Source organism: Seriola lalandi, unplaced genomic scaffold (assembly GCF_002814215.2).
Source record: "Seriola lalandi dorsalis isolate HSWRI2012SDOR001 ecotype SW California unplaced genomic scaffold, Sedor1 jcf7180002054348, whole genome shotgun sequence".
NCBI classification, from domain to species: Eukaryota; Metazoa; Chordata; class Actinopteri; order Carangiformes; family Carangidae; genus Seriola; species Seriola lalandi.
Window position 1 is genome coordinate 26,503 of NW_019524901.1, and position 20,316 is coordinate 46,818.

At 43.2% G+C, this 20,316-nt stretch overlaps 1 protein-coding gene across 1 annotated transcript; it reads right to left on the reverse strand.

Moving 5' to 3' along the window:
- Nucleotides 1-3,491: 3,491 nt before the first annotated feature.
- Nucleotides 3,492-6,737, reverse strand: LOC111656202 (homeobox protein Nkx-2.5-like). Its single transcript, XM_023407841.2, has 2 exons — nt 6,051-6,737; nt 3,492-4,619 (listed from the first exon to the last, which is right to left on the reverse strand). Exons 1-2 carry the CDS (start codon nt 6,484-6,486, stop codon nt 3,982-3,984), a joined length of 1,074 nt encoding a protein of 357 aa, XP_023263609.1. The 5' UTR covers nt 6,487-6,737; the 3' UTR covers nt 3,492-3,981.
- Nucleotides 6,738-20,316: the final 13,579 nt, after the last annotated feature.

Below are 20,316 nucleotides of genomic sequence, written 5' to 3' on the forward strand. Positions count from 1 at the left end.
GTGTGTGTATGAGTGAGTGAGTGTGTATGAGTGAGTGAGTGAAATCAGCAGTAATAAGATGATCTGTGGAGGAATGTGAACTTCAGCTACATTTACTTCATGCTGTGTTTTTCTATTTTCTGCTACTTTATATTTTATATTTTTAATCCAAAGAGGGAAAAAATAATCTAGTTTTTAAAACTTATTTTTAAACTACCGTCACTATATTTTCTTCACAGATGAAGATTTTACATCTGAAGTTTATGATGAGCCAATAAAATATGATTTATTGGTATGAATTAAACTTCCAGACTGTGTATAAAACACTTCACTTCAGCTGCAACATGAAAACACTGCTTACATGTTTATGCATGATTAATAATAGTCTTACAATAAAATTCATAATAATAATTATGACTCTCTTGCTGTATAATAAATACTTGTGATACTTTTTGAACGTTTGTTGTAAACAAATATTTTTACAATTATATGAGTAAAGAAACTTGAAGGTGAATGTTTCTTCTGCCAGTGATTATTAGTGAAAATACAAGTGCTGTAATATTAGTTGTAGTTGGCAGATGAACAGTTGGCTGCAGAGTGGGACGGACAAAATAACAGGAACACCCTTTAAAACTTCATGTCCAGCCTCATAATAAATAACAGCTTGTGGAAACTTTCAACTTTTTTTGGTTAATTTTTGAAGTTGTAGTTTGAAATATTTTTACTTTGGATTGAAATATAGTTTTTTATTTTAAACTGAGGCAAATTGATTGTACAATAGATTCATTTTTTCTTGAATGTAAAAATAGAATTCTCTCTATTGCATCATATAATGCAGTTAAATTATATTGATATTATAAATTGTTATAATTATTTTTGAACCAACAATATTTCTTTATTATAATGTAATAATTATTATAATTATATTTATTATTATATATTGTTATATGTATTGTTATTATTATTATTATTATTATTATTATTATTGTTGTTATGTTTATTATTATTATTATTATCATATGTATTATTATTGTTGTTATATTTATTGCTATTATTTTTATTATCATTATCATTATCATTATCAGGTAACAGGTGGAGTGTTTACCTGCCGGACGCCTCCCTGTCTCCGTCTTTATTTGCGTCCATCAGTCTCTGTCCTGCGGCCGGGCAGCACCTCAGGGCGCGCGGCTTATCGGCCTCTCTGTGTTTACCTCTCAATTAATCCCCATTAGTAAGTCGGGGGCACGAGGCCTCTGCTGATGGACTTTAACTGTGTTTTGTCCCAAACAGGAGATCAGCTGGTGAGCAGCGGCTCAGACTGACAGATCTCAATCTGCGCCCAGAGACCGGTTGTCTGGAGCAGAGGAGCCGCTGCGATCAGCGCCGATAACAGGTTTACTGATGGATACTTGTTCTACCTGGTCTTAATGGAGCGGCGTTAGACCTGTTATGCAGATTTTAATTCACCCGAGAGGAACAGCACGTGCGTGAAGTGGCTGATAAATTATTCATGGGGTTTAAGACCAGGAAATAATCTTTTATTTTGAAGCCATATCTTAAAATATTGCAGCAGAGGAGCTTTTGTTTGACAATTATCCTTCTACAAATAATCATTTATTACAATGAGGAACCACTGAGCTGCTGTCATCCATCATCTGCTCCGCTTTTACCCAGAAACCCCCTGTGACTGTGGCGGACTTGGCTCCCGCTGTTTGCTCTCAGTCTTAGCTGCTGCCTCACATCAGGACTCGAGCTTGTGGCTGTAATTATACAAAGATATCATCGGGAAACAACTGTTCTCAGGTCGGAGGAACAATTAACGCGCAGAGAAAAACAGCAATTGCTGCTTTCGACTCCTCGTTTTCTCACAAACTCCGTCATCATTCTTCTTCTTGGGAATCTTTCCAGCAAATATCCTGCACCCGCAACTCACACAAAACGTGTTTGGGACGAGTTTTGGTCTGGAATTGGCCCCTGAATGTAATTTTTTTTTTCAAGCCTTCATTTGTGCGTAATAGCTAATTAACGGGACCAATTAGGCTGCGCCACCTCAAATAAAGAGGAATTCTTCTCTGTTAACCGTCTCCCGCAGACCGTGGCTCTGCAGCTCCGTCATTAGTCATTTCCTATTGATTGATTAATGATTTAGTCTGAAAATAACGAACAATACTCATCACATCTCCCTGTGGGATCCAAAGTGACGTCATCAGATTCTCTGGCACATTAAACAAAAGTTATTCAATTTATTCTGAGATAAAATAGATTTTATTTTAAAAAGCAGGAGCCAAAAAACATTTAGGTTTTTTTTCTGATGATTGTTCTAAAATTTTTCTCCATTAATTTTCTGACGGAATTATCAATTAGTCAAGTCATTATTATTATTTATTTATTTATTATTTTTTTTATCATTAAACCAAATTAAAAACTAAATTAGATTTAGTTTGGTCTCATTTAGCGTCAGAGAGCCAATGGATCCTGAACCAGAGCAGATCATTCCTATAATAACCCACTCACAGCTTCACTTTCCTCAGTGGCGCGAAATATAAAAACCTCTTTACACAGTTTTTCAGTGAAATGTTAAATTTCCCTGTAAATGAGACCTGAAGACTGGAGCCGCTCTCCTGTCCAGGATCAGACTGTTACCTGTGAGAATAACATGAAATAACACTCACACTGAAATAATAGGCTTCAGGACCCCCCCCCCCCCCCCCCCCCCCCTCCCTGCCTCTTACCGGTCTCCCCCCCTTAAAATTCTCCCGTCCATTTCCTTCATCGGGATAAATGGTGAAACTTGTAGCAATAATACCCCCTTCTTTCACACAAACGCCTCCCTGCTGCCATCACCTCCAGCCCGGCTGCCCCCGAACCCTCGCGGCTTGGGATCTCGGAGCGCCTTTCTCCGCGAACAAAAAAAAGCCTCCTGAAGGGGAACAAAAGTGACCACATTTTTCCTCCGTGTCCCCTTCTCCGCGCAGAGTAACCCGCTGCCTGTCCCTCAAATGGGAATATTAGGACGTCAATCTCACGGCCCCTGTGCGCCTTTGTCTTTGCTGAGTGCCCGGCTCTGCCTACCACACACCTTTTGTCCGACAATCCAATAAGAGCCATTATTCCCGCTCCCCAGCCCGGCTGCAGCTCGCTCTTCGGGGGTATTTTAGGTGCTTAATCGCGTCCTTTTAAGGACCTCAAATGGAGAATAACTTCCTCCTTTCACGTCGCCTGGCACCGGGACAAAGAGTTCCTGTGGCCTGGCCTCCTCCAGCAGCTCTCCCCTTAATATGTTTATGAGCAAAATTTGCCACCGTGCATCTGATTCACAGTGACCCCGCATGGAAACAATAATACAGCTCTAATATTATTTCTGTTAATTATTTAGTTTCAGCTCGGTGACAGTGTCGTATTTAAATTTGAATGTTTCAGCCTCTACAGCTGAAAGATAAACATCCAAAAAAAAATTCAATCTGTTCTTTCTTTTTTTTTGTTGTTGCCTGAAAACAGAATGAAAACGCACCTTCTCTCATTTCTTGGATTTATTTGAATAGATGTGAAATAGACTAAAACAATTCTCTGTTGAACCAAAAAAAAAACAAACAATTCAAAGCAATTCAATCTCTCCATAAACTAAAAATATACCATGTTAAAAACAAACATTTAAAAAATAAAACAACCAATCTGCTCTTTGAGTTGTGATGAGGAGACACGAGCCTCCGGGCCTCAGTGCGCGCGCAGCACCGACAGTACTTGGACCCTCAACATTACATCTCACCCCAGCTGTGTGACGTCCAGCCTTCACGCGCACTGATTTCGGCGGTAATACACGTGAAGAAAGTTTCGTGATCAGCTGCCGGTGAATCCAAACTCACAGCTGTTCTATGAGCAACACTGTTTTCTGAGGCTGAGTTAACTCGCGCTTCTAAAAGGTCAGAGGTTAACCAAAACTGAAAGAGCTCCATTAAACAAAAAAAAAAAAAGGACACCAGTTGTTGTGGTGGTGGTGAGGGGCTACCAGGCCCGGATCCCCTGCAGGGAGCCCTGGCACGATGTGACCGCTGTCCCCTGATGTGCCTGGGCCTGCGGGGAGCCGCCGAGGCCGCTCACGTTTCCCAAGTTCATGTTCATGAAGGCGTTGGGGGTGCTGGAGGGGGGGAGGGTGGGGATGCTAGTGTACGTGCAGCTGTAGTTGGTGTTGTAAGCCGGGCTGTTGTATGTATATGCCGGGTATCCGTTATAACTGTACGGGTTGGATGCGTACGGAGCAGCGGCGGGGTAGCTCTGCGCACCGCCCAGACACGGCTTTCCATCTCGGACTAACACCGGCACCGCGACGCGCCGGGGCGGAGGAGGGTGGTGCTGCCCCGCCGCCTCCAGAGACTTGTCCTGCCGCTGCCGTTTGCACTTGTAGCGGCGGTTCTGGAACCAGATCTTCACCTGGTTCGAGGTGAGCTTGAGGGTGGTCGCCAGGTGCTCCCGCTCCGGGGCGGACAGGTAGCGCTGCTGCTTGAAGCGCCGCTCCAGCTCGAAGACCTGCGCCTGGGAGAAGAGCACCCTGGGTCTCCGCCGGCTCCTCTGCTTCTGCACCGGCCTCTCCGAGTCGCCCTGCCCGCCCTCCGCTGCCTCCTCCCGGGACAGCGCGCAGCTCTCTGTGCAGGTTGAGAAACAGAGAAGAAGCGTTAAAGCTTTGAACTCAAATCATGAAATCTTCTCTCTGCGCGGAAATAAAGAATATTACGCAAATTCTTTCAGTCCACAGCCAGAAGCTTTGAACAGAAGCCACAACACTCTTAAACTTCACTCAGTACCTGTCAGCTCTAAAAAATCTGTTCAGTGCAGAGGACACACACACACACACACACACACACACACACACACACACACACACACACACACACACACACACACGTGTTTCCCGTGAAATCTCATTTAAATTACAAAATCTTTCACCAAGAAAAAAAAAAAAGATCAGAAATGATCTTCGTAGTAAAAATGAGACAGTAAAATATAAAAAGGCAGAGTCACAAATATCCAAATATCCAAATCTCTCTCGCGTAAAATACAGATTTTGGATTGTTGTTAAATTTCCAGTGACTTCCTGAACACGGAACCATTTTAAAACCTGATTCTGTGTCATGAATAATTCCCTGTGGAGAGGACGTGTCTCCGCGAGGCCTCCGCGTCTCTCTCCCTGTGACTGTGGCTGTGTTTATTAGCGCCACTTCTCCGTGTCATTTCTTTTACAAGCCTCTTTAAACTAATTGTCGGTTTATGGTCCACACATCATAACAGACTCCGCGTAACGTGCGCGCGGCTCAGCCACTAGAAAAGTGTTTGACATCTCCAGACTTTACAGGATTCGTCTCGGGGCCTGTGGCCGCGGCGACACCGACTCCCACCGTGTGAAAGCTCCGTGTTCTGATCGTGTCTGGAGGCGGAAGAGCCGAGACCAGGACGTGCTGCTCTACACAGATTGGAAAATACCCGGGAAACCCAACCTATTTTCACTCTGTCAAACCAGAATTTTTATTTTATGTTGTAGAAGTTAAATTCTGAGCAACTGTGGAATTTATCTTGACGGCAGCTAAGAGATCAAACAATCACATATTAATGAAAAATACCGGAATAACAAATATAAATAAATCTAAAACACAAAAGAGCTGCAGGAGTTTTTTAGAAAATGTCGCACAACATATTTTCTTTTGTGTGTTATTGGCTCACACACTAAACGACCCATTAAATACATGTAAAGACAATTTGAATTATTAGATTTTTATATGTAATTTACATGATAAATCTAAATTGTGCGTAACAGAAGAAACGCTGCTACAGTTTTGCAGTAACCGTCTTTGGTGAAGGTTCACAGGTCACAGGTTCAGTTGTTTTTGTGGCTCATGCAAATCATTGTGTAGCCACTTCAAACGGAGCTTCAGCGTCTGAAACAGCTGCTTCTATTTGCGTTTTATGTCGAACACCTCAGTGGTTGTCTGTAAAAAGTGCAGTGTGTGTGATTTTTGTTACACGTGTCCTTTGTTGCCTTTTGTCTAGCCGTTACAGTAGCAGCTTGTGCGTCAACTCACTGCTCTCCTGCTCCTCCAGCTCGGCGGCCTCCAGCTTGGCTCCCTGCAGGCCGGGGTGGACGTACATGTCCGGGGACAGACTGGTTTCCCCGCGGTCGTCCTCCCGCACCGCCAGCGCGCTGAGGTAGGCCAGGTTGTCCTCTCCGTCCGAGAAGGCAGGGCTGTCCCGGGCCCCAGCGAGCATGCAGGACGGCGGGGTTTGGAAATGTCGCTGCTGCTGCTGCTGCTGGGGAGGAGACCCGGCCAAGTGCTGCTGGGTGTGGGCCCGGTGCTGGAGCTCCAGGGACCCGGTCTGCTGCTGCTGCTGCTGCTGCTGCTGCTCCAGCTTGAGGATATCCTTGACAGAAAACGGCGTGGAGGTGAGCGGGCTCTGCAGCATCATGTCATCCAGCTCCTGCTGTTCAGCATCGAGGAAATGAAGCCCGCCGAGTAACATGCACTCCCCTTCCTCTTTTCCTTCTTGTTCTAACAAATAATTGAGCTTAATAGCCCTTTCTTTGGTAATTGGAGGTGCGTTAAGCCTCTGGAATGCCACATTGCCGTAAATCGCAGGAAAACATGGGTATTAGTCCCGGGTTAGTCCATGCAGGTCTCCTCTCTGACAGATATAATGTCGGGCTTTGTAAGTGGAGTTTGGACCGGGGCGAGGGAGCGCCTCTGCCTCCTCTGATGTCAGGGGGAGGGGTGTGTGTGAAACGGAAAGTCCGTGTGGGCTGGAAGGGAGAGAGAGGGAGAGAGAGAGTCAGAGAGTGGGTAGGTGGAGCGTACGTACGTGACGTGACGTATGTTCACATACTGGTTTATATTCAGACTTGTGTGAATATGGTGGTCGCTGGAACTGTACTGACACCCTGTTCCACCGCTGCCCGCCGTGTTTACCCTTGTGTTCGGGCTCAATCGGCTCCAGTCGCCTTTTTACGCACAGATTCTGTCCCAGGAGACACGTGAACAGTCCCGCTCTGTCCCTGCAGATATGTTCCCGGTACATCTGTTGTGTTTTTAAACATGATATTTTCACTTTTAATCATCCCACACCTGGCCAGCACCCTGTGGTGCTCATGCAGGGTCGTGCGTAAATCTCTGCGCTCCTTGCAGAGGCGCACCACGCGGCTCAGCCCCTGCGCGTGCGGTGGCGCGTCAAGGTCAACGGTCAGGTCAAGAGATAAGAGAATCTAAGGGGGGACTCTCTACCTTGTTAACTTCACCCAGTGCACTGGTGGTAAATCTACAGTGCTTGATTTGGCGCGGAAATGCCGTCTAATGAAGGATGTGATGATCCGGCCTCACGCGGTCCTGACTTTCACTAGAGTTAAACTTGTATTACAGTATAGGCCGTGAAGATGATAATAACCAGACTCCTGATCTAAAGATGCTTTTATATGTTCAGACATCAGTGCGCTGAGGAAACTCCACTGGAGCCGGGACGCGTCACGAAGCCGCAGGTTCGTTGAGACCCTCAAACTTTCAAAACTTTAATGTTTGTTTCTGCATTTTAGATGATGTGCCAGAGACAAACCTGTCAGACTGTACAGCGGGAAGATGCGTGTAAAATAAAAACATACAGACTTTCTCACGGAGGAGCCGTTAAAAAGATTTCACTTATTCAGAAAACGACAAAACTCCAGAAAAACTCCACTAATAAAATAATAATAATGAATAAATTCTCAAAGGAATAACGTGTAAATATGGGGGGGGGCTTAAGAGGTTAAATAAGCCGTTTCCATTCTGTATGAACTAAGTCTACATTTGATTCTCCTCTCCTGTGTTTCCCTGCAGCAGCCGTCTGTGCTCGGTGTCTCTCCGTCCTCTTTATCGCTGGTGTTGTATTAATAACCGCCCAGGGCAGATAAGCAGGGCCCCCCTGGGGCAATTAAAATTCCTCCAGGAAAACTGACTGACGTTTTTAGCCCGACCTAATCTGCTCCTATCAGCTCCCCCTTTCCGTTTTGCAGCGGGACCCCTCGCCTCTGTCACCCCGCGCCCTCCACCCTTCCTCCTGCGGCGGGTTTTTCCTGCCCGGACACTGAGCAGGTGGACGGTGCCTTGCTGCTGGGCTCCGGGGCAGAGCTGGAAACCAATGAAATAAGATTTTCTCCTTGAATAAAAAAAGATTCATTTGGACATTTTTAATTAAAGAAGAACATGTTTTATGATTAAAAAGTTCAAATTACAGGGATTATAAAGGGGCAGTTCAACCTTTCATGAGGTGATACACATTTTCAAACAAGAATCAGTTAATGAAACTTCATCATTAGCAGTTTGTATGTGTTAAACACCTTTTGATGCCTCCCTCGGCCTCAGACAGGATTTGAGAAATGCTGAGGTTTCCTTTAAAACCCACTCAGACACTCTGACTCCAGCTAAACCTAAAAAAAATCAACTATTTAAACACAAAACTTCACATCTCATTGTGTGAAATGAATCAAAACATTCGATTATATTTTTTCTCTTCACATTTTCATATATTGCAGGTATGTGATTCTAGATGAGACTGAAAATCCTTCTATTTTAAATCAGTATCTTTGGGTGTTTTTGTCATTTTTCCCTTTAGACGATAAATTTCTCCCAGAGATACGACTGAGGTCATGACCTTGGTGTGTGCTCATGAAGCCACACTCACAGAACCAGCATCGTTTGTTTGTTTGTTTCTCTTTCAACCTACGCACACAAATAACAGTCTGATGATGTTTTATTTCAGTCCTAACAACAAAGACAGTGAAGTCAAGCTGCAGCAGCGGTGAACGTGCTGCTTCCCTCAGGCTGAGCTCCAACACAGAGGGTCAGACTGCCGTCACTGAACAGGCGGCTGGAGACACTGACTCGTCTGTTGTAATATCTTGTCTTTGTTCAGGACGCTTCGCAGCTCCATGGAAACAACTGGAAACTGACAGTTTATGGAAGTGAGGGTTTCTCCAGATACTGAAGCGTATTCTGAAATGTTACTTCCTGTCATTTATCTTCCTTTATCTCTGCTGAATAACATCAGTTTGTTGCTCTTTGATTCTGTTCACAATGATTTCTTTGATGTTTTTTTATTACAAAACTTTTTATCAATCTTAAAAACAGCTGAGGCTCAGTCTCTCAGCCTCCAAACAAACCTCCTCTCTTGTTGTCTGACGCTTTCTGTTTTAATTCTTTGTTTTTTTAATTATAATATATAGTTATATTCCCAATTACACCCCCAAATTTTGTTGCATCAGGATTTAGTGTTGCCAGGTTTGTACAAAAAGAACCTTGAAATTCTGTCATCAAATCTTTGACACTGATTGAATAACACATTTTTGGTTTTGGCTGAAACAAATTGCACATTTTTGGACGTATTACAAACAGAAAAGGACTCTGCAGAGCAGTGAGGTGGATCTTTAGTGTCATTAACTGTGAGATAGCTGCATTTTCATTCTGCAAACTTCACAGTATCACTAAACCAAAAAATAAAAACTAAGACAGCAGAAACACACCGTGGGGCCTCTCTCTCACTGGGCTGGGTGTGTGTGTGCATCCCGACAGGTAGTAAATATCCTGCTGTGCAGCTCTATCTATGGAAGCTGGGAACAGACAGATGTGAGTGTGATTGTCGCTGTAGACTCCCCGGCGACTCTCTCCAATTCACGCTATATCATCATCAGCGCGTCCTCATAAAAAAGTGCCAAACATGGCCGGATAGTGTTTAGACTGGCACACGGCCGCCTCCATTTACTTTAAATAAGCATTAAATCCAACGACGCCAGGCTGAGTGTCAGATGAGCCAACACTCCGCAGTGGGAAAGAAAATAAAACTGTTTTAGTTCAAGTGACAAGACGTTTGGTTTTGGTTGGATGGTTATTTCCAAGTTTCCCAAACCGGGGTTCAGGGAGTTCCAGGGGTCCTTGAAGGGTTTCCTGGCAGGTTGGGGTCTTTGGATCATTTAGCCTGATCTCAGCTGAGATTTAAAACTCAGGTTTTGTCTGATGTGAACGAGAGGAGACAGTGTGGACTCGGAGAACAAAAACCGGATCAGACTGAACCTTGAACCACTAAAACTGGCAGAATCTTCAGTCTGATCAGTGTCACTTCACATTCACTAAAACAACACATTTCTTGCATGGGCACCATTCATTTTGATTTTCATAGATCCCAAAACATCTGTGACCTGATACCAGGAAAGAAAAGGCCTGAATATTTGTCTCAAACAAGTCACCATGTTTGCTTTTTAACAGTCAACTCACTACTTTAGTTTCATTACCCTCAAGTTCTGCAGCTCTTTTGTGATTTTTAATCTCTTTGATCTGATTGTTTTGCTCTGATCGACCCACTGTTCACTAGCCAACCTGTACCAAACAGCAGCTGGTGTACAAAGTGTAGTGTTAAAGATATTTTAGAAATCTAGTTGGACATTTTCTCACTGTTTGTGCGTAGGTGGACCTCAGGGATCCTGACTGGGACCTCTGAGGTTTCGTCATCTTTGAATCATTTCGTCTGAATCGAACAAAAACCAGATCAACCTGAACCATAAACCACTAAAATTGGTAGAATGTTCTGTCTGATTTGATAAAAAACGTCAGTGTCACTTCACATTCACCACTGAGAACCACACATCCCATCTCAAGACTCCTACAGCTGCTGCAGAGGCATTTCTGAGTGACCAACTTTTCACGGACCCAAATCTCCATCACCTTATAGCAGAATCAACATATCCAAGTCACCATGCTTGCATTTTGGCAGTCTACTCACTACTTTAGTTTAATTTACCCCAAATTCTGCAGCTTTTTTGTGATTTTTAATCTCTTTTAGAAAGTGCAGCATTTATAGATATTTTAGAAATCTAGTTGGACATTTGTCACTGTTGGACCTCAGGGATCCTGACTGGGACCTCTGAGGTTTTGTCGTCTTTGGATCGTTTTGCCTGAATCTCAGCTGAGATTTAAAACTCAGTGTGGACTCAGAGAACAAAAACCGGATCAACCTCAACCTTAAAACAATAAAACCAGCAGAATATTCAGTCTGAATTGATAAAAAAAAACGTCAGTGTCACTTCACATTCACCACCGAGAACCACACATCCCATCTCAAAACTCCTACAGCTACTGCACAGTCACCATATCCAAGTCACCATGTTTGGTTTTTGGCAGTCTACTAACTAATTACATTTAATCTACCCCAAATTCTGCAGCTTTTTTTTTGATTTTTAGTCTCTTTTATCTGATTGTTTTGCTCTGATCGACCCGCTGTCCGACCTACACCAAACAGCAGCTGGTGTACAAAGTCCAGCGTTTATAGATATTTTAGAAATCTAGTTGGACATTTGTCACTGGTGGACCTCAGGGATCCTGACTGGGTCCACTGAGGTTTCACCGTCACGTTTGAAGCTGTGCAGGGAGACAACGCAGAGGACTGTAAGTTTTATGTGTGACTCAGATAACCGTGTGTCAGGAGGAAGGAGGTAGTTTAGCTTGTACGACCTGCCTGGTGCTGACAGAGCTGCAGAGAAGAGCGTGACCTCTGTGGAGCTTCTGTTTGTGCCTTTATCTTTCACACTAACACAGATAAGCCTGTAAAAAAAAACAGTCTGAAGACATTTAGGCTCAGCTTCTAAAAACTGAACATTTTCAACAATGAAAACCAACTTTTCTTAAAAGATGAAACTTGAATAAAAACAAGGATAACAAGACTTTTGTTAATATTGTTTTGTAAAAACTTTTGGTTTTTGAATTTAGATGCTTAGATTCTCCTCTTGTTGCATAACAGGCAGTAAAAGTAAGTGTGATATTGTTATTATATTCATGTGGGGACCTGTATAATAAGCAGAACATCTCCATGTTATACCAAGTGTTAGATTGATCATAGATTTCCGTTTTTTCTGATGTTAGACTAAGATCGATCGTCCTTTCAGGGCGAGAATTAATTACACTTACAGATATTTTAAATGGTGTTTTTACAATATTCACCATAATTGCATTAGATTTAAATTGTGAGAATTGTTTGTTTTCTGCCGCAGTTTCTGTTGCATAATCAATTAATCAATTACTTATCAGATTTTAGAGAACATGGCGCAGGTTATTATCGATGTACTGATGGAATCTCTCTCTCTCTCTCTCTCTCTGTCTCTCTCTCTCTCTCTCTCTCTCTGTCTCTCTCTCTCTCTCTCTCTCTCTCTCTCTCTCTCTCTGTGTCTTATAGATGGAGGAGGTAACAATAGGAAATGCTACACCTCTTGTCTGCTGTCATTTGCGGCCCAGCGGAGGCGCCAGGCGGCTGTGGATGGTTGGATGGAGAGAGAAGAGAGATAATCTCAGCCATCCGCCTCAATATACACCGCGCGCGCGCATGCGTGTGTGCGCGCGCGCGTGCGTGGTGTTTTCAGAAGACTCAGTGTTTGAGGTGAGTGTCAACGAGCAGAAGGAACTTTATTAGGTCGTTAAAAGAGCAACGACACACACATGTATATATATATATATAAATCACATACAAATGATGTATCTGTTCAGGTTCTATAATCACAGAACTGAAACAGTTGTTCCACCAACAAAGAAAATTTTTATTATAAAACGGCTTCGATAAAAAGTACAGAACTCTACATAATACAGGTTATAATCAATATCAGCGGCGCGTGAAGGGGAAATTCAAAAATGTAAAAATGAAAAGTGACAGAAAATGATTGATTCCAATAAAGTTCAAGATTAAAAAGAAAGAATCAAATAATAAATGTATAAATGAAATATAAGATACAAAATCATTCAAGCAAATATTCAGGATGTATTTATTCTATTCTATAGATACACTTTTCCGTGAAGAAGCGGATTTGAATTTAAGTTTATTTATTATTTTTTATCGCGTTTTTTTTGGCAGATTTTTATTTAGTCAGATCTTAAAATAAAATTAATTTATTTTAATTCTTTTTTTCCCTCGTGTCAGAAACATTTTCTTAAATTTGTCAACACGTAAAAAACGTTTTTCCGTTTTGAATTTGTAAGTTTTAATGGAAATAATCACGAACGTGGAGAAAGAAGAAGTTGTCGGTGCGTCATGACTCCAGCTGTCTGTTCAACTAAACTAGAATAATCACACAAATACAACTTTCATGGACTTTTCCTACTGGATTGATTCCATTACACTGACGAATTATATCATCACATTAATTTATTTAAACAGCTTCTATACGTTTTATCTCTCTGTTTCGTTATAGGAAACGCCACAACATGTATTCCTATTATTATTATTATTATTATTAATTATATTATTATGAGAAGAACATTCTCTCCAAACTGCTGTTTCATTTACTCAGAGCGAAGAAGGACCGATATTTGTTAAAAGGAGAATAATAAACATCCGGTGTGATTATCACTGTGATTATTTGTGTTAAAAAATACATTTAAACACTCAAAGATTTTTTTTTTTTTAATTAAAATGTGTAAGTCTTTGTTCAGAGGGGATTTGATTCTCTCCGCTGTCTCCCTCCTGTCCAGCGGCCGTGCGTAAAAAGTTCACGAGTCTCGGTGCCTGCGGCTTAAAGGCTTCCCGAGCACGCGTGTGCTCGTGAGTGCGTGCGTGTGTTTAGATAGCAGAGGCCTGCAGCCAGTAATAGCTCCATTAAGCAGAGTGGGAAGACACTATCTCGGTGATCCGTAAAGTCTATGTCCGCCCGGCGGGACGCGGCCGGCGGCCACACGCACCTCTCCGAAAACCAACGTTTCATTTCCAAAATAAAGCCTCGATTCATCCTGAAAACATGGACACGGGATAATCAGAAAATTAAAGCAACACTGGACATTTTTTCTCCCTCTTGTCCAACATTATAAATAAAAAGAAAACACTAAAAAAAAAAGAAAAAGCGCATTTTTTCTCGCAATATACGAAAAAAAAAAACCCAAACAAAAGAGATTTCACATGACACAGTGAGTTTACAGTCGGCCTCCTCTGAGCTGATGTATTTGGATCATTCAGAGCTCTGAGTCGTTAAAAGTGCGGGACAGGCCTCTATATCTCTCACACACAACCCCAAATACACGCCATGACGCAACCGGCTCTGTTTATGAACCCGCCCGGCCTGCTGTATAAATTGTGGCGTTGAATGGTTTACCTAATGGGACTTCTGTTTCTCGTTTTCTGTCACCCGCCACGCCAGAGTCCGCTGACAAACGACCGACTTTTACCGGCAGAGGAATTCCTGATTTATGTGGGAAATGAAACGAGAGAGAAACGAGTTTTTTTTCTCTTCTTCTTCTTCTTCTTCTTCTTCTTCTTCACCATGCAAATAAAGTAAATGATCTCCACCCCGCGGCCATTAAAACCGGCACATTTGTATATAAACGCGCCACAGCAGCGGAGGCCAGGAGTGATGGATGTGTGTTTTGTTATTTTGTTTCTCATATTGTGGCGATGAAGGAGGAATAAACTGGAGCTGGATGCAGGAGGGGGAGGGGGAGCCGCCGCCGCCGCCCACTATATCGACTCCTAAAGCCTCCACTTCCATTGTTATTACTGCAGAGGAAACAAGTCGTTAGAGCCGCGGCGCTCTGATTTATGACCGTGTTGTTTCTCAACTCAAGTAGAAGTTTCCAGAGAGTCGCTGCTCTAATTTGATGAGAAATGCGCGCGGAGGGCGAGAGACTCATCACCTACAGGAAAAACAAATGAGCTTTTAAGGCTCTTCGGTCTTATCACAGCGCGCGGATTAATTTTCTCAGAGCTTTGGAGGAGTGAAGCGTTTTTATGAAGAATAATTTCCCCAGAGATAAACTCAGGCCACGTGATGGTCCCTCCCGTCTGCTCTGAGGAGAAGCCTGCGTGTCTGTGTATAAACTGGGGGGCATTAGTGCCTCCAGGGGGGGGGACAGACCACTCCATCACGGCGCAGACAGTCCGGATTCCCCTCCTGCACCATTAGAGCCCCTTCGCCCCCTTTTTTTTCTCTCTCTCTCTCGCCGAGCGCCTCCTTTATCAGCTCTCTATCTCCCAAACAGCGTCCGTCCTGGCTGCTTTACAACCTGCCGAGGGTTTAACCATCAGTCACCGCGGCCTGAGCTCTGCCAGGCCCGGACCCGGTCCCTGTCTCTGTCTGTCCGGGTGTTAGGAGCCCGGAGCCCGAGCAGCAACAGACTGGGAGTTACTGTGGGGATTTTTCTAGATGCAAAAAGTCTGTGGTGAAATGGAAACACATTACACATATGAAAATAAAAGTTCCCTATATCCGGAAACGGAACGAATGTGCCAATAAACTCTCATCTTTACTGGTTCACTGACTGGAAGTAATTTAGGTTAATATCATAAAAATGTTTCATATTTTGACTGAAACATTTCGGCTTCATGAGCTGCTACAGAATCATCATGAACTGTTTCCAACATCATATTATCCAAGAGTATTTGATGAAATATGACGTCATCCGAGGAGCAGAAAAAGAACTTTAAAGCCAAAAAGGAGAAAGAAAAAAAACCCCAGAATTTGAGACGTTAAAAGGCTCTTTTCTCTCTTTGTGTCTCTTATTTAAAGTTAAACACAGTTGAAGTTGAAGACTGATGCATTTGTGCTTTTTAAAAATCTTGATCCATTAGAACAAATGTTTTTAAACTCATCAAAGTGGCGTCAGCTGCTCAGACTTTGTTCTTCTTCCTTCAAAGAAACTTTTAAGACCTTTACATTTTCATTTCGAGATGTTTGTGTTCTGTATTTTTTTTTTGAACTGTTTATGTTTTGTCTCCTAAACCATCTTATCCATTATTTAAAGAACCATCAGACGGACTCGGGATGTATTTTCTCCAGCTCTAGTGCGGCGCGCGGGCCGGTGGGGGCTTCAGGGCCACCCCAGAAACTGCTCTGCTGTCCTGCAGGAACTCACGTGTCCAGAAGACGCAGAGAAAGTTCCCACTCACACGACCTCTGTCAGCTCTGATGGATGAACTCTGGATGGAGGCAGAATGTTTCTCCCGCTGCGTCTCAACCACGAGCTGCAGCAGCAGGTTCCCGCGGAAACATCTGCTACAAAATCATGTGTGAATTTATTCATTAAACACAAATATAATTGTTAAAATCATGTTTGTGGTTAAAATAACTGTAAAAGAACATCGGCGTCTTTCCGTGATTTAAACCTCAGCGCGCTTTGGTCACTTTTACGCACAGGTCAGATTACGCACGGGAGGTCAAGCGTCTCCTGGCGCGCGTGCACGTCATATCATGCCCGTCTCGCTGACCTGCCAGTTACCCCACCTCTGCTAGAGGCCGGGGAACCTCGCTGCCCGCGGCGTGCCGCTGCCGGTCCCCGGGCGGCTCTCATGTGTTTAGGCGGAGGAAGGGCCTGTTTCCTGGATCAGGCTAAACACGGGCCTCCGGAGCGCCGCGCTCAGGCGGGACCGGGCCGCCTCTGGCCGGATGGACACCGGCAATAGATCACTCTGACCACCGGGGCCTCCCGGGAGGCGAGCAGGCATATCGAGGCTCACAGCTGGGAAGTCTCTGGACCAGGAGGGGGGTCAAGGGCCCCCCTGCACCGCCGCTGCTCGGGAGTTTGTCATCCTTACGCCCCCGGGATGACAGCAGGGCAGAGGGGTGGAGGATGTTTATTGCTGCTTCTCAGGGAAGTTTCCTGCCATTAACTTTCACTTTCACTTCCAGAGCGAAGACATTTACAAGGTGTTCAGTGTGAACCCGGAGCTGGTCCCGGATCAGCTGCTGTCACACAGAATAGCTGATTCTCAATCCCAGTGATTTTTAATAAGACTGAGAGGCTGATGCAGGAAACTGTTGATCCACTCCTACAGCTCAGGTCAGTCCGACTGTCAGATATTTTAAAAAGTCATAAAGTTGAATTCCAGTTTTCCTTGATGCTCCTTAGACGTGATTTTATTTTGATTCCAGATCTTTAGATCCAGAACATCTGACAGATTCTAAATTGAAGAGAAATAAATCATTTTGACTATAAACACTCAGATCATCAGTGAAGATGATGAGACTGTAAAGTTTCTCTCCAACAAGATTAACAAGATTTATGTGACAACAACCTACACAGTTATTTAGGATTTCACATGAAGGGATCACATCATGTCAATTTAGGATAAAAATCTACATTATTTTATTTCTTTTTTCCCTAAACATCTGATTAAAATCTGAAACTCTGAAAAAGGAAAGTAAAATGAAACAATAACAACAAAGTGGTTTTAACGGCTCAGTGGGAGGTTTGTATAACGATGATAAACAACATATTAAAACACACTTTAAAAATTAAAACAGAAAACCAAGGGACCCAGTGAAGCAGCTTCTTCCTTCCTGCTGCTGTTAAACATTTGAATGACTTTTCTCAGGAAACCTTTTCCTCCGCAGAGACTCTCTCTCCTCCTCTGCGTCTCACATGTTGTAGTTTCCTAAAAACATGGGCAAATAAAACCAGAACTTTTCTTTGTTATTGGGGTGAAGTCGTCCTTTAAAACACAGAGAGAGAGAGAGAGAGAGAGAGAGAGAGAGAATCAGAGCAACATGTGACTGAGTGAAAAATGGCTGAATCATATAAAATCAAAATCGCTGACATAGAAAAAGTCGAATAAACAGTTTCAGTTGAGTAGAAATCGTCTCTGTTGACAGGAAGTTGATGAGCAGGTTCATCTGAACGTCTCCACATCACCTCTGTCTCCGTCCCCGTCTCCGTCCCCGTCTCTGTCTCCGTCTGTTCCTGAAGCTATTTGACCAGTGTGTGTTTCTACATATGAGTGTGTGTGTATGTGTCTGTGTGTGTGTGTCTACATCTACCTTGGGCTGTGTGTGAAGGGTGTACTGTATGTGTGTGTGTGTGTGTGTGTGTGTGTGTCAGGTGTTGTGGGGTCGAGTTTCCTCTCAGCTGAACTTGATGCTGTAACTCAGTCCAGTGAATCAGCTAATGAGCCTGTTGGACACGTAATTAGCTGTAGAGACATGTAATGATGATGGTGGCCCTCCACCTGACACTTCATTAATGTGTGTGTGTGTGTGTGTGTGTGTGTGTGTGTGTGTGTGTCAGCTCCATTGTGAGCGTTCAACAATACACACTACAGATAAGTTTCTCCGTCCTCTTTTGTTTCTTTACCCAGAAACTCTTAATGGAGGAAAAGCTGAAGGAGTCACTGACCTCTGGGCCTGTCAGCTCCCGTGTAAACACTGTAATATTTATAATATTATAATATAAACAACTCATTTATATGTTTAATATAAACAAATTGCATCAGAAAAATGGAAGAAACACATTTGTTTTTAATAAACAATTCAGTTTTTTGTAAATTATGAACGTCCATTTTCTTTATTTTATCAAAACTGTTTTGTGGAAAGTTTGTAAAATTTAAATTCAACTGAATGTTTTGATTTAAATAAGTGAGAAAATGTGTTAAAACGCTTTATACTTTAACAATTCACTGCCGACAGAGGAAACACTGATGAACATCATTCATAATATTCAAGAACCTGCTTTTAGTCAACACGTGGTTCATGTTCATTTCACCAGATCATGTGTTCTCTTCATTATATCATATATTTATCAGTATTTTGACTCATAAAAAATCATTTTCTTTGCTATTTTGAAGTTTTATTTGTGCTTTAATTTAGTTGTAATTTTATTGTGAAGTTAATTCACATGTGAAATGATCCTCAGTCACAGTAACGTCTTTAATAACCACATCTGAAGCGACATGAAGCGAGCACACGTGTATGTGAATGTGTGAAATAAAGTTCATTCACAAATAAGTGAAACTTGTTTTTTCATAGTGACTTCTTACATTTCACATTTATATTAATACATATAAATGAATAAAAAAATTTCTCTATGTGCTTTTCTATTCTCAAATATCACTATGAACCACACAGGTTATTGTGTATATGGTTTGTCGTGTGTGTGTGTGTGTGTGTGTGTGTGTGTGTGTGTGTGTGTGTGTGTGTGTGTGTGTGTGTGTGTCTTCATCCTGCAGCAGGTTGTGTGTGACCTTTCGTGACCTTCGGTGGATTAAGCAGCTAATATATCTGTGGAATGATTCTGCAGGTCTAATCATAGCAGAGGTAAGGTGTCTAATACTACTACACACACACACACACACACACACACACACACACACACACACGCATTTATTTAAAGGAGCCCTGTAGTTTGAGGCCTTGACATGAGCCAGTATTGTTGCAGTGCTGATGGTTTGATTGACATGTTTGCCGGTGTGTAGTGGGCGGGGCCTGATGTCCGCACACACACACGCACACACACGCACACACACATACACACACACACACTCTGAGTTTTTTTGCCTGCACCCTTAAATAGTCCTTGGCCTAACAGAGAAAGAATGACACACACACACACACACACACACACACACCTCACATCATGTACAGGCCTGTCCTTGCTGCTCTGTGTCTGCGTGTGTGTGTGTGTGTGTGTGTGTGTGTGTGTGTGTGTGTGTGTGTGTGTGTGTGTTGGCCAACTGATCACAGAGCTGTAAACATGACAACGCTCTCTCTCTCGCTGCACGTGAGCAGCGACAGGAATGCCATGTCAGGAAGTGTCGGCCATGTTCTGCGGCGCCCGGAGTCACGTTTCCTTCTGCAGCTCTGCAGACGTGCGTGTGATCGACCGACATCCCTGTTTATCCAGAGTCAGATACAATATGAACCATTTGTGTGACACTGGGTCATAAATTCTGTGTGAAGTCTTGAGTAATGGCTGAAAAGTGTTTTCTGAGGTCAACGTGACCTTTGACCTTTAGCCACCAAAATCTAGTCAGTGGGCCTGTGAGTCCAGAGGAACGTTTTCACCAAATTTGAAGAAATTCCTTCACGGCATTGTTGAGATATTCCGTTCACAAGGCCAAAACCGCATTTTGTGAGGTCCAGTGACCTTGACCTTCGACCCCTGACCCCCAAAATCTAATCAGTTCATCCTCGTGTCCTGGTGAATGTTTCTGCCAAATTTGAAGAAGTTCCGTCAAGGTGTTACTGAGATATCGTGTCCACGAGAAAGTGACGGACAGTGGACAACCAGAAAACAATATGGCTGCTGCTCTGACGAATAAAGAGACGTTTCTTTATTACAGAGCTGCTGCCTCACAATGTCTCACAGCGTCTCACACTGTCTCACAGCGTCTCACACTGTCTCACAGTGTCTCACACTGTCTCATACTGTCTCACACTGTCTCACACTGTCTCACAGTGTCTCACACTGTCTCACACTGTCTCACAGCGTCTCACAGCGTCTCACACTGTCTCACAGCGTCTCACACTGTCTCACAGTGTCTCACACTGTCTCACACTGTCTCACAGCGTCTCACAGCGTCTCACACTGTCTCACA

Excerpts from the sequence above, each read along its gene's own strand:
- LOC111656202 (XM_023407841.2), bottom strand. The coding sequence starts at position 6,486 with ATGTTACTCGGCGGGCTTCATTTCCTCGATGCTGAACAGCAGGAGCTG. Across the intron at positions 4,620-6,050 it reads GCTGGAGGAGCAGGAGAGCA|AGAGCTGCGCGCTGTCCCGG; the intron begins GTGAGTTGACGC and ends CAACCTGCACAG.